Source organism: Rana temporaria, chromosome 3 (assembly GCF_905171775.1).
Source record: "Rana temporaria chromosome 3, aRanTem1.1, whole genome shotgun sequence".
Classification (NCBI taxonomy): Eukaryota; Metazoa; Chordata; class Amphibia; order Anura; family Ranidae; genus Rana; species Rana temporaria.
The window spans coordinates 470,190,423-470,204,055 of record NC_053491.1 but is presented as its reverse complement, the minus strand read 5'-3'; the positions used below and the strand labels follow the sequence as shown (position 1 = coordinate 470,204,055).

General features: G+C 42.4%; 1 protein-coding gene across 1 annotated transcript; it reads left to right on the top strand.

Moving 5' to 3' along the window:
• Positions 1-5,328: 5,328 nt before the first annotated feature.
• On the top strand, positions 5,329-6,270 carry LOC120930639 (olfactory receptor 11L1-like). Its single transcript, XM_040341816.1, has one exon. The coding sequence runs from the start codon at positions 5,329-5,331 to the stop codon at positions 6,268-6,270; it is 942 nt and encodes a 313-aa protein (XP_040197750.1).
• The last annotated feature ends 7,363 nt before the right edge of the window (positions 6,271-13,633 follow it).

Below are 13,633 nucleotides of genomic sequence, written 5' to 3'. Positions count from 1 at the left end.
GAGAGAGATATTGTAGAGAACCCCCAAACTCCTGTGTTCTGATTGGAGTGACGCCTGGGGTCCAATACTGAATTCTCACATAACATAGAGAAGTGCACTGAAATCCTTGTTATCCGCAGTTGTGGTTCACTCCTGTTCACCAGTGTCGTTACACTGAAACACAATAATCACACTAAACTATACTGAAACACTATACTGACACACTATACTGACATACTATACTAACACTCTACACTCAGAGTCACAATAAGTTAACACACTAACTCACTAGTAGCAAACTGAGCCCTGCTCCATCGATCTCTACTTCAACAACACTGCAAAAGCTTCCTGTGGAAAGAGGAGTTCAAGGGCCACTCTGTGAAATTCTATTACACATAGCAGGTAAATATAGACATGTTTGTTGTTGTTTTTTTTATTTAATTTTTTTATTTTACCTTTACAAAAAATTACTGGCACCTATCTAAATTTTTAATTTAAAGATCCTTTACTCATGGGATTCGATTATGGTGGATGAATTATTTCAGTTTAATTCATAGTAGGTTAAGTAGACCCCAGAGATGTTACGCATATAGTCTGTTATTTATTTAGTTCTCTGCATGATAATTGGAATTAGAATTAAAGTACTCACTTGATAATTTTTGTAGCACCTGGGATACGGATGATAATATTCACACAGGACAAATCCTCAAGGAATACATTGTGAGATAAAAAGAGAACCTGGGAAATCTTGTATTGAGAGGGAGAACTTAAAAATCACAGCAAGGTGCAGATGTGACATCAGACTGCTGAGATCCCATCATATCTCTGCAGCTCACAGAAACTCAAAGTAAGTCTAATTCAATGCTGTTCCTCTTCCATAGGTACACATGACAATATATCATTCAGATTACCGTTTATACTCGAGTATAAGCCGACCCGAGTATAAGCCGAGGTACCTAATTTTACCACAAAAAAATGGAAAAACGTATTGACTCGAGTATAAGCCTAGGGTGAGAATGCAGCAGCTACTGTAAGAGGAAAAGAGGGTCAACAATGCCCATTTGCACTCCTCACTGTGCCCATTTGCACACCTCACTGTCCCCATTGCAACCTCACTGTGCCCAACCTCACTGTGCCCATTGCCACCTCACTGTGCCCAACCTCACTGTGCCCATTGCCATCTCACTGTGCCCATTGCCATCTCACTGTACCCAACCTCACTGTGCCCTTTGCAGCCTCCCTGTGCCCGAGTGTACCTGAAATTCTTGACAGGCTGCGGGTGTCCATTCATTGTTTAAAAGTCGCGGTCTCCTCCTGGTCCCATTCTGTGATAAGCATTCCCCAGCAGCCTATCACGGACATCTTCTCATCCTCGGACTCAGTTTCCCAGAAGACACTGTGTTCAGTGTTCCGCCAATCATGGACATCTTTTCATTCTCGGACAAGTGAACGTCCGTGATACACTGAACACAGTGTCTGCTGGTAAACTGAGTCAGAGGATGAGAGGACATCCGTGATAGGCAGAACACTGAACACAGTGTCTGCTGGGAGAATGAGTCCGAGGATACGAGGACATCCGTGATAGGCGGAACACTGAACACAGTGTCTGCTGGGAAACGCCTATCACGGAAGGGACCAGGGGGAAGCCGTGAGTTTTAAACAATGGACGCTCACAGCCCTTCAGGTACACTGACTCGAGTATTAGCTGAGGGGCTAAAAAAAGGGCTGAAAAGCTCGACTTATACTAACTAGAGGAAAATATACGGCATGTAAACCCAACACACATACATTAAGTACTAATACAATGCTGCAAAATGCTTGAAGTGAATTTGTCAAAAATGAAGCAAGATCAGTGTTGTAGGGAAGACTGGGGGAATAATAATGTTAACACTCACTTTTTTACCCTGAAAATAGAGGGTAAACTGTGCCTGTGTGTTATACACAGGGGGCTGTGGAACGTTTTTTTCCTGAAACTTCCCTCTTAAAGTTAGGGTGCGTGTTATACGCCTGTGTGTGTTATACGCCGATAAATACGATACTTTATTCTGTCTTTGATAAATCATCAGTAGAAGATAAGCATGTCAAATACTTATAACCCTGAAAGCTTTGTAGCTAAATGTAAGGGGCAGCATGAAAGGTAGAGGGCTAACAGTTGTGTCATGCATCTTTGTATCTTGGGTTTACCTTCTAGAAGAAACTTTATCTGCAAGGAACTCAACCAAGGGTTTCCTCCACACTCTGTGGTGGGACAACAGAGTTCTGGTATCTTTTGGCAGGAGAACCGGGCAATCAACAAAATCCTTGTTTGCTTGGGTTTCTTTCTACATAGAAGTAGGATAATTGGTGTCTCACTAAATGGACAAAGAATATGGTGGAGACCTTGAGTTGTAAGCTTTCCTGGATACAAAGATTGATGAGAATAGTTCTACTGTATACTGTAAAGCCCTGTACACACGATCTGATATCTGATGGAATCTATTTCAATGGATTTTTTCGTCGGATTTCCGATGAAGCTGACTTTCATCAGTCTTGTCTACACATCATCGGTCAAAAATACGACCGTGTCCAACGCGGTGACGTAAAACACTACGACGTGCTGAGAAAAATGAAGTTCAATGCTTCCGAGTATGCGTCGACTTGATTCTGAGCATGCGCGGATTTTTGACCGATGGAGTTCCACGCAGACGATCGTTTTTTTCTAGCGTTTTTTTATCCATAGGAAAATTTTAAAACATGTTCTATTATTTTTGGAAAACAAACAGATGGGGCCCACACACGATCGGTTTGTCCGATGAAAATGGTCCATCGGTCCGTTTTCATCAGACAAACCAATCGTGTGAACAGGGCTTAAGTGTTGTGCACACAGACTTGAGCTTGTAAATATTGAACAGATTCATGTGCAGAATGTATTAACATACAGTAATTCAAACTCATTATTTGCTGAATACCTCACAGCCCCCTTCACCTTCAATTTGAATGGGTTTAATAAAATTTGTGTTAAGATAAATACAGCTACCAATCTATGTAATGCTAACACTTCCATTACACTCCATAGGCAGCATCACAGATTGGAGCTGAAAATGCTTTATTTTCTAGGTTGAAAATGCTAGTAGATTCAGTACTGTGAGTAAGCTTTTCCTGTTAGGACAGGAAGTGTGTTATGCCTTTTTCTGTCGGGAAAACTGCCATGAGAGCTTTTGACTGGAAATCCGGGCCGTGTGTATGCACCATCACAGTTTTCCCGACAGGAAAACTGCTGGGGGAAAAAAAAGAGAACCAGCTCTCTTTTTTCCCGCCGGGATTCCCGGCGTTTTTTAAGCCGACAGTTTTCCTATGGGAAAAGACTGCGGTGGAGCATACACACGCCCGGGTTTACCGACCAAAGCTTCCATGGCAGTTTTCCTGACGGAAAACCAATCATGTGTACTAGGCGCCACTGTCAGGATCAGCATATCAAAATAGGAACTAAAAATCCTGAAAAAATAAAACAAATGCAATCACCACATCTAGGGACTGGTAATCTTTAATATATTATATTTATGAGCTTGGGTTAAGATACATTTTAAGTTATCTATAGCGTGAAACAAATAAAATATATATTTTTTTACCCTGTTCTTGGCCTTGTTCAAGCTTACACTAGTCATGCTGTATCTAAACCCAAATGCAAAAATGCAATATATTGCATCTTACGACCTGTGCCAATGGGATTTTGACTTGTGTTGATGGCATTGGTTTGACATCAATTTAGGACACTTCTAAGAGCATTCAAAATGTATATGGTTCCTGAAAGGGTAAGGATTGGATGCGCATCCTGAATACCAGGACCCCTGCAAGGGTTTACTGCCACAACCTGGCCAGAATGACAGGATTATGAGGACTTCTTGTGTGGTCATCGGATCAAGAACTCAACTCTAAGCCTGGGACCGGAATGAACGTTTATGACCTTTTGGCTCAAGGTTTCTTCAATGTCTGTGATTACCTACCCCCAAGCCTGGCATGAACGATACAGTAAAGATGGGTGAGCATTAGACTAGAGAAGACCCTTTTGTCCCCTATTGCCTCATTCCATTTCCCCCCTCTCCTTATTTGTAACTGTAATGTATTTACTGTACATCCTTATTTGTAAATAAACCAAAACCTTATTTTAAGAACTAGTAGCCCTTCATTAGAATCAAGACACCCTATATAGAGCACATTTTACACCTCGTGACAACATTGGTGCTTAAAGATTGGCCCTGCACTTTCACGTGAAATTAGTTACATTTCCTTCCAGTACTAGGTATATTTTCTTCAATATGAAGAAAATCAGTGGGGGGGGGGGGGCAATGAAGAATAGATGAGCATGTGAGTCTAGGGGGTTGAGGGTGGAATACATTTAATATGTTTGCTTTAAACCATGGGTGCCCAACCATACCCTCTATGCCAGAGCATCAGTGTTGTGAATGAAGCCAGCGGTACGGGAAGCAAGTGGCTGCGTAGCAGAGCTGCATAAACCGTTGCTTCCTGTATACACTGCTCCTAAAGCGCCCCTGCCGAACTGCCTACAAAGCACCACAGCAACTTTTAACCCTTTATTCGGCCGCTAGCGAGGCTTAAAAGCACCCCGCTAGCAGCCAAATATCGTCTTTAAAACTACAGTAAATTGCTGCTTAAACTAGCGGCTCTTTACCGCCGACGCCCTTTTGCTTTCAGTGTGATAGGGCTCTAAGAGTCATTAATGCTAGAAACATTAAAAACTCATCAGAGCCTAACAAAAAGGTTGTATGGACAGAAAAGAAGAACAGCACTGTTCTAAGTGTAGCACCAAAGCATTATTTATTTGAAAACAACAAAATGGCAACTTACAATAAAATGGAGATAAAAGTGCTCATCTAGTCATGCAACATCGCTGCAACATGCCAGTCCAGTCCTGCTAATCCCGCTGTGATGGATACTGAATGGAGATCCGGGCAGTCCTGCTGGCTTCCAGCACTTCCTGGTAGGCCCAGGTACCCTGGGGAGGTGGAAGTGATGTCAGAACAGGAAGAGGAAGTGGTGGGTGTGGCATGTGTTCAAAACATGTGTGCTCCTTCATCAGGCCATCAACATTTTTAATAACATTACATTATAATATGGCTTGCGTAGCAATTGTATATTCTATAAATAATATTCTATATTATTTTTATTTCTTTTTTCTATTTATTCTTCACAGAAGTGGAATTACCCTTTATTTCCACTTTATATGATTTTACAAAAGGTGTTCATGATAAAAAAATGTGTGTGTTATTAAAGATACTGCATTAAAAGTTTAAACAATCCTACAGGAGGATGACCATGTTTATGTTCTTCTGGTGACCCTTTCTTGAAGACATGTGTGAAGACAACCAAACTGAAGTAGCTGAGTTTTTTCTTCTTGGATTTCAAAACCTTCATACATTTAAATCTCTTCTCTTCATTGTGTTCTTCTTGTGCTATATGGTGATATTAAATGGAAACTTCATTATTATTGTTCTAATATCAATTAATGACCATCTTAAAATCCCAATGTTCTACTTCCTCAAACATTTGGCAATAGCCGACCTAATATTAACCACCACCATTATCCCAATGATGTTAGAAATTATACTAAAGGATGGAATTACAATTTCTGTTACCGCCTGCATTATCCAGCTGCATTGGTTTGCTAATTGTGGAATAGTGCAATGTTTACTTATTGCAATTATGTCCTATGATCGATATTTGGCCATATGTAACCCAATGCGTTATCATTCAATCATGCAGCCCCATGTGTGTCTTCAGATGGTTGTCTGGTCTTGGTTGTTGGTTGTCTTTGTGTCGGGTGAATTCATTTTGGTGTATCAGCTACATTTTTGTGGTGGGAAGAACATTGACCACTTCTTCTGTGATTCTGGTCCAGTGATAGAGCTCTCTACATCAGATATTTCCCTTTTCGTAATGGTTGATCTTTCTCTTTCAATTATAGTTGTTTTTGTTCCATTTGCCTTTATTATTGTGACCTACGTCTTCATCTCCTTCACTATATTACAACTTTCTTCAACCAATGGAAGACGGAAAGCCTTTTCCACGTGTAGCTCACACTTGGCCACTGTGTGCACATATTATGGGAGCTTGATGGCCATTTACCTGACACCAGCTGATAAAAGATCACCTAATACAAACAAATGTATGTCTCTTTTCTACATTGTGACAACTCCACTGTTGAATCCTATTATCTACAGCCTGAGAAACCACAAGATCAGAAAAAGCCTGAAAAAAATGTTCAGACATTTTAAAACACTTAATTTACACTGAAATTATATCTCCATAGTCCATGTTTCTAGGATGCAAATTCATTTTCAAGTTTCATGTAAATTGACCGTTGGGTATCTAGTTTTCGAATCTTTGACTTGACTTTCCCACCATAATTTTTTAGCAACCCAAAGATATTAAAACCGATCTCAGATTTTCAGGCAGTAGTTTTGTTTTTCTAATGCCGCGTACACATGACCGTTTTTCGGGTTCTCAAAAATGACGTTTTTTTTTATGTCATTAAAAATGATCATGTGTGGGCTCCAGAGCATTTTTCATGATCTAAATGCATTAAGGTGAAAAAAAAACTGACAGTTAGGCCGGGTACACACGGGCAAACATGTACGATGAAACCGGTCCGTCGGACCGTTTTCACCGTACATGTCTGCCCGGGGACTTCTGTACGATGGCTGTACTAACCATCGTACAAAAGTCCGTGCGTAAACAATACGCGGGGCGTGTCCGCGCGGCGACGTGGGCGGGCCTGCCTTTTAAATGCTTCCACGCATGCGTCAAAGTCATTCGACGTATGCAAGGGATGGCGGGCGCTCGGACATGTACGGTAGGTCTGTACAGACGACCAAACATGTCCGAGCGGGCAGGATTCCAGCGGACGGTTTTAAAACAAGTCCAGGAATATTTGTCCGCTGGGAAAAGGCCCGGCGGGCAAATGTTTGCTGGAATTCTGCCCGCTCGTGCCTACACACGACCGAACATGTATGCTGAAACTGGTCCGTGGACCAGTTTCAGCATACATGTTTGGTCGTGTGTACGGGGCCTTACGGCCCCCCATTTTACTTATCTGAGCCTGTTCACTTGCTGCGCTTGCCCCCGACATCCTCTTCTCCGCTCAGTCTGCCCATTGATTGGCTAGAGTAGATGGATTGATAGGAGCGCAGCCATTGGCTCACGCTGCTGTCAATCACATTCAATGATGCAGCGAGCTGGGGGGCGGGGCCAAGTGATACAGTGAGTGGCTATAGCCGCCGGCTGTATCACGGGAGCGTGCCCACAAGAACTAACCCCCATGGGAAAGAGCTCCCATGAAGTGGGTTAGTTCTTGCGGGGAGGAGCCGAGACAGCCGCCAGGGGACCCCAGAAGATGAGGATCGGGGCCACTCTGTGCAAAACGAGCTGCACAGTGGAGGTAAGTATGACATGTTTGTTATTTAAAAAAAAAAAATATCCTTTACAACCCCTTTAATGTCTTGACTTGTAACAATGCTTTATAATGTGATTACTGATTATGCTTAACCTTTCAATGTCCATTTTCTTGCGTGTTGTAACACGCAAGAAAAAGATGATGTAACACCTTGTGGTGAACACCATGTTACAGTGAAACTAAAGGCAGTTTTTTTTTTAACCATTTCAGCTTCGGAAGATTTGGCTGCTCAATGACCAGGCCATTTTTTTGCGATTCGGCACTGCGTCGCTTTGACTGACAATTGCGCGGCCGTGCGACGTGGCTCTCAAACAAAATTAACAACCTTTTTTTTCCCACAAATAGAGCTTTCTTTTGGTGGTATTTGATCACCTCTTTTATTTATTTTTTGCACGATAAACAAAAGAAGAGCTAAAATTTTGAAAAAAATAACGCAATATCTTTAACTTTTTGCTATAATAAATATCCCAATTAAAAAAAAAAAAAAAAAAAAACGTATATTGATTGGTTTGCGCAAAAATTTAGAGCATCTACAAAATAGGGGATAGTTTTATGGCATTTTTATTATTATTATTTTTTTTACTAGTAATGGTGGTGATCAGCGATTTTTATCGGGATTGCAACATTGCGGCGGACACATCTGACAATTTTGACACATTTTTGGGACCAGTGACAATTATACAGAGATCAGTGCTATAAAAATAGCCACTGATTACTGTATAAATGTCACTGGATGGAACACCTGTGTTCCCTAGGTGTATTCTAACTGTGGGGGGATGGGACTGACTAGGAGGAGAGAGAGATCGGTGTTCATACTTAGTATGAACACACGATCAGTCTCCTCTCCCCTGAGAGAACCAGGATCTGTGTATTTAGACACACAGGTCTCGGTTCTCGCTCTGTCACGAGTGATCACAGGTGCCCGGCGGTCATTGTGCCCGCCGTGCCTCCAGCGGCGGTGCGCACCTCCTAGTGGTCAAAAGGCAAAGCAAAGTAAGGTAACGTTGTTTCGCCCAGGGGAGCCAACCTGCTGCAGTTAAACTGCAGCGGCTGGTCGGGAAGGGGTTAAATAACAAACATGTCATACTTACCTGCTCTGTGCAGTGGTTTTGCACAGGGAAGCCCAATCCTCTTCTTTTTTGGGTCCTTGCTCCTGGCCCCTCCCACCTGCTGAGTGTCCCCATAGCAAGCAGCTTGCTATGGGGGCACCTGAGCAGGCTTGCTCCCGATCTGCAACTCTGTGTGTCCATTCACACACGGAGCGTGGCTCGGCTCCACCACCACTCTCCCCCCATTGGCTCACTGACTGTAATTGGCAGTGGCAGGAGCTAATGGCTCTTGCTGCTGTCTTAGCCAATAAGAGACCCAGGAGAGCCGTTGATCTCGTGCAGATCGCTGGATCAAGGTGAGGCTCAGGTAAGTATTGAGTGGGCTGCTGCACACAGAAGGTTTTTCACCTTCATGCATGAAGATGAGAAACCTTGAGCCTTTTCAACCACTTTAAATACAGAGCTTGAATGCCCCAAACGTTCATATGTTAAACTAAAAAAAAGACAGAAAGAAATATTTGTTTTGGTCAGAAAGTATAAATTATATTTATAATTTAAGCAATGAGATGGAGCTGTAAGCTTCTTTATACACCATTGTACAGTAAGGTGTGGCTGGTGGCCCCATGCATGTCAGTTGTTTTCCTTTGGACTGACCAGTATTGGGTTTCCCTATAAGTCACTAACTTTTGGTCATTATTTATTATCCACATTTACTTTGTGACCATATGGAAATACCCTCTAACACATCATATGGAAATTAGGGTAAAGTGACATGTAAAAAAATATATATTTATACCAAGAATAGTCGGAACAGTGGACGTTTATGGGACCCACACATAATGACATACAGGTGAAACTTGAAAAATAAATATCGTGCAAAAGTTCATTTATTTCACTAATGCAACTTTAACGGTGAAAGTACTATATGAGAGAGACTCATTACATGCAAAGCAAGATAGTTCAAGCCGTGATTTGTCATAATTGTGATGATTATGGCTTACAGCTCATGAAAACCCCAAATCCACAATCTCAGAAAATTAGAATATTACATGCAATCAAACAAGGATTGTACATAGAACAATATCGGACCTCTGAAAAGTAGAAGCATGCATATGTACTCAGTACTTGGTTTGGGCCCCTCAATGCGACGTGGCATGGAAGATATCAGCCTGTGGCACTGCTGAGGTGTTATGGAAAACCAGGATGCTTCAATAGCGGCCTTCAGCTCTTCTGCATTGTCCGTTCTCATGTCTCTCATCTTTCTCTTGGCAATGCACCATAGATTCTCTATGGCAGTGGTCATCAACCCTACCCTACAGGGCCCACTAACAGGCCAGGTTTTATGTATTACCATGGGGAGACGCAGTCTAGAATACTGCAATCACTGAGCAGCAAATGATATCACCTGTGATGTATTTCAGTTATCTTGCAAACCTGGCCTGTTAGTGGGCCCTGAGGATGGGGTTGATGACCACTGCTCTATGGGGTTCAGGTCAGGCGAGCACAGTAATCCCACGGTCATTGAACCATTGAACCAGGTTTTGGTGCTTTTGGCAGTGTGGACAAGTGCCAAGTCCTGCTGGAAAATGAAGTCAGCATCCCCATAGAGCTCGTCTGCGGAAGGAAGCATGAAGTGCTCCAAAGTCTCCTGGTAGATGGCTGCGGTGACCCCGGACTTAATGAAGCACAGTGGACCAACACCAGAAGATGACATGGCTCCCCAAATCATCACAGACTGTGGAAACTTCACACTGGACTTCAAGCACCTTGCAGTGTGTGCCTCTCCATTCTTCCTCCATACTCCGGCTCCTTGGTTTCCAAATGAGATGCAGAATTAGTTCTTATCAGAAAAGATGACTTTGGACCACTGAGCACCAGACTACCGTATTTGCCGGCTTATAAGACGACTGGGTGTATAAGACGACCCCCTAATTTTCCAGCTAAAATGTTGGTTTTGGGCAGTGGCGGCCCGTCCATAGGGGGCACATGGGCGCCACCCCCCCTCCCCCCAAAGCCAGTAACAAAAAAAAATGTATCTGTCTATCTGTCTATCTAATTATCTATAGCTCTATCTCTCGCTCTCTCCCCCTCCCTCTATCTATATATTTATTTAATTATCCTATCTATCTATCTATCTATCTATCTATCTATCTATCTATCTATCTATCTATCTATCTATCTATCTATCTATCTATCTATCTATCTATCTATCTATCTATCTATCTATCTCTCTGTCTGTCTGCAGGTCCCATTGTCTGCGAGTGACGTTGGTGTGGGGGGGGGGGTTGACTGGGGTTTTGTTTATGCCCCCCCCCCAAAAAAAAAATGGAGCACCAGCCGCCACTGGTTTTGGGATATACTCACTGTATAAGACGACCCTCACTGTGCCATCTATACATGCCTCACTGTGCCATCTATACATGCCTCACTGTGCCATCTATACATGCCTCACTGCGCCATCTATACATGCCTCACTGTGCCATCTATACATGCCTCACTGTGCCATCTATACATGACTCACTGTGCCATTCCATTCCCTGCCTCGACGATCTCCCTACCTTCTCCTGTTTGCAGAGTAGATATGTCAGACGGCGGCGATTACATTATTCAAAAGCCACGCCTCCTCCTCAGGATTTTCCGTGATTTCCCAGCAGAGCCTCTGTTCAGTGTTCCGCCTATCACGGATGTCCTCTCGTCCGAGGCTGAAGATGAGAAGGCATCCGTGATAGGCGGAACACTGAACAGAGGCTCTGCTGGGAAAATTAGTGTTCCGCCTATCACGGAACAGCCTGAGGAGGCGCGGCTTTTGAATAATGGAATCGCCGCCGATCACGGGGCAACAGTCAACAATCTGACAACAGGTACCCGGTGTATAAGACGACCCCCGACTTTTGGGGCATGATTTTGGATGCAAAAAGTCGTCTTATACGCCGAAAAATACGGTAGGTGAGTTTTTCTTTAGCCCAGGTAAGACATTTCTGACGTTGTTTGTTGGTCAGGAGTGGCTTGACAAGAGGAATACGACATTTGAAGCCCATGTCCAGGCTCTTGATGCACTGACTCCAGCCTCAGTCCACTCCTTGTGAAAGTCCCCAAAACTTTTGAATGGCCTTTTCCTGACAATCCTCTCCAGGTTGTGCTCATCCCTGCTGCTTATGCACCTTTTTCTTCCACACTTTTCCCTTCCACATAACTTTCTATTAATGTGCTTTGATACAGCACATTGGGAAAATCCAACTTCTTTTGCAATTACCTTTTGAGGCTTTCCCTCCTTATGGAGGGTGTCAATGATGGTTTTCTGCACAACTGTCGGGTCAGCAGTCTTTCCCATGATTGTGATTCCTACTGAACCAGACTGAGAGACCATTTAAAGGCTCAGGAGCCCTTTGCAGGTGTTATGACTTAATTAGCTGATTAGAGAGGGACACTTTGAGCCTAGAATATTGCACCTTTTCACAATATTCACATTTTCTGAGATTGTAGATTTGGGATTTTCATGAGCTGTAAGCCATAATCATCACAATTATGACAAATCACGGCTTGAACTATCTTGCTTTGCATGTAATGAGTCTCTCTTAAATATTAGTTTCACCTTTTAAGTTGCATTAGTGAAAGAAATGAACTTTTGCACAATATTCAAATATCCTGTTTGCAAACAAAGCAGCTGAGTGATTCTGAGTGATATAAGCCAGATATCATTTGTGGTTTGAGTTCAATGGGAGAGTTCAATGGTTGTCATGTCCGCTTAGGGTTGCCACATTTTCTTCAAGTCAAACCCTAATGCCGCGTACACACGATCATTTTTTGGGTTGTAAAAAATTATGTTTTTTTTAAATGTCATTAAAAACGATCGTGTGGGCTTCAGAGCATTTTTCATGTTCTGAAAAAATTTTGGAGCCTGAAAAACGTAATTTTTTAGAACCCAAAAAATGATCGTGTGTACGCGGCATTACACTTGGGCGTCGCACAGCAATTTTTGTTTTTAATTGTCATACATACAAATTAAAATAAAGAAATAAAAAAAAATTGCTGTGCGACGCCGAAGTGTTATGCCGCGTACACACGATCATTTTTCGGCATGAAAAAAAACGAAGTTTTTCGACATGTTGAAAAAACGTTTTTCCAACTTCATCATTAAAACAACATTGCCCACACACCATCGTTTTAAAAAAAATGCTATAGCAAAGTGCGGTGACGTACAACACGTACAACGGCACTATAAAGGGGAAGTTCCATGCGGATGACTTCACCCTTGGGGCTGCTTTAGCTGATTCCGTGTTAGTAAAAGACGATTCGCACTTTTCTATCTGTTACAGATGAATGATGAATGTGCTTACTCCATTGTGAATGGTAGTTTTACCAGAACGAGTGCTCCCGTCTCATAAATTGCTTCTGAGCCTTTCGCGGGTTTTTCACGTCATTTTAGCCCACACACAACCATTTTTTACAAACTGAAAAACGACATTGTTTAAAACTTTGTTAAAAAATGCAGCATGTTCGGGAAAAAAAATGTTGTCGTTTTTCAGAACCCGAAAAATGATGTGAAGCCCACACACAATAATTTTAAATTACATTTTTTAAAAAAAATGTTTTTTTCATGCCGAAAAATGATCGTGTGTACGCGGCATTAGGGTTTGACTTGAAGAAAAGGTGGCAACTCTAAGCGGACATGACAACCATGACGATTCTCTCCCATTGAACTCGAAGCACAAATGATATCTGGCTTATATCACTCAGAATCACTCAGCTGCTTTGTTTGCAAACAGTAGCATACAGGTGAAACTCGAAAAATTTGAATATCATGCAAAAGTTTTTTTTTTTTTTCACTAATGCAAACAACGTCAGAAGCGTCTTTCCTGGGCTAAAGAAAAACACACCTGGTCTGGTGCTCAGTGGTGCAAAGCAGTGTTTCCATAACTCCAGTCCTCAAGGCGCCCCAACAGGTCATGTTTTCAGGATTTCCCTCAGATGAAATGGCTGTGTTAATTACTAAGGCAGTGAAACTGATCAAATCACCTCTGCAAAATGATGGAAAACCTGAAAACATGACTTGTTGGGGCGCCTCGAGGACTGTAGTTGAGAAACACTGGTCCAAAGTCCTCTTTTCTGATGAGAGCAAATTTTGCATCTCATTTGGAAACCAAGGAGCCGAAGT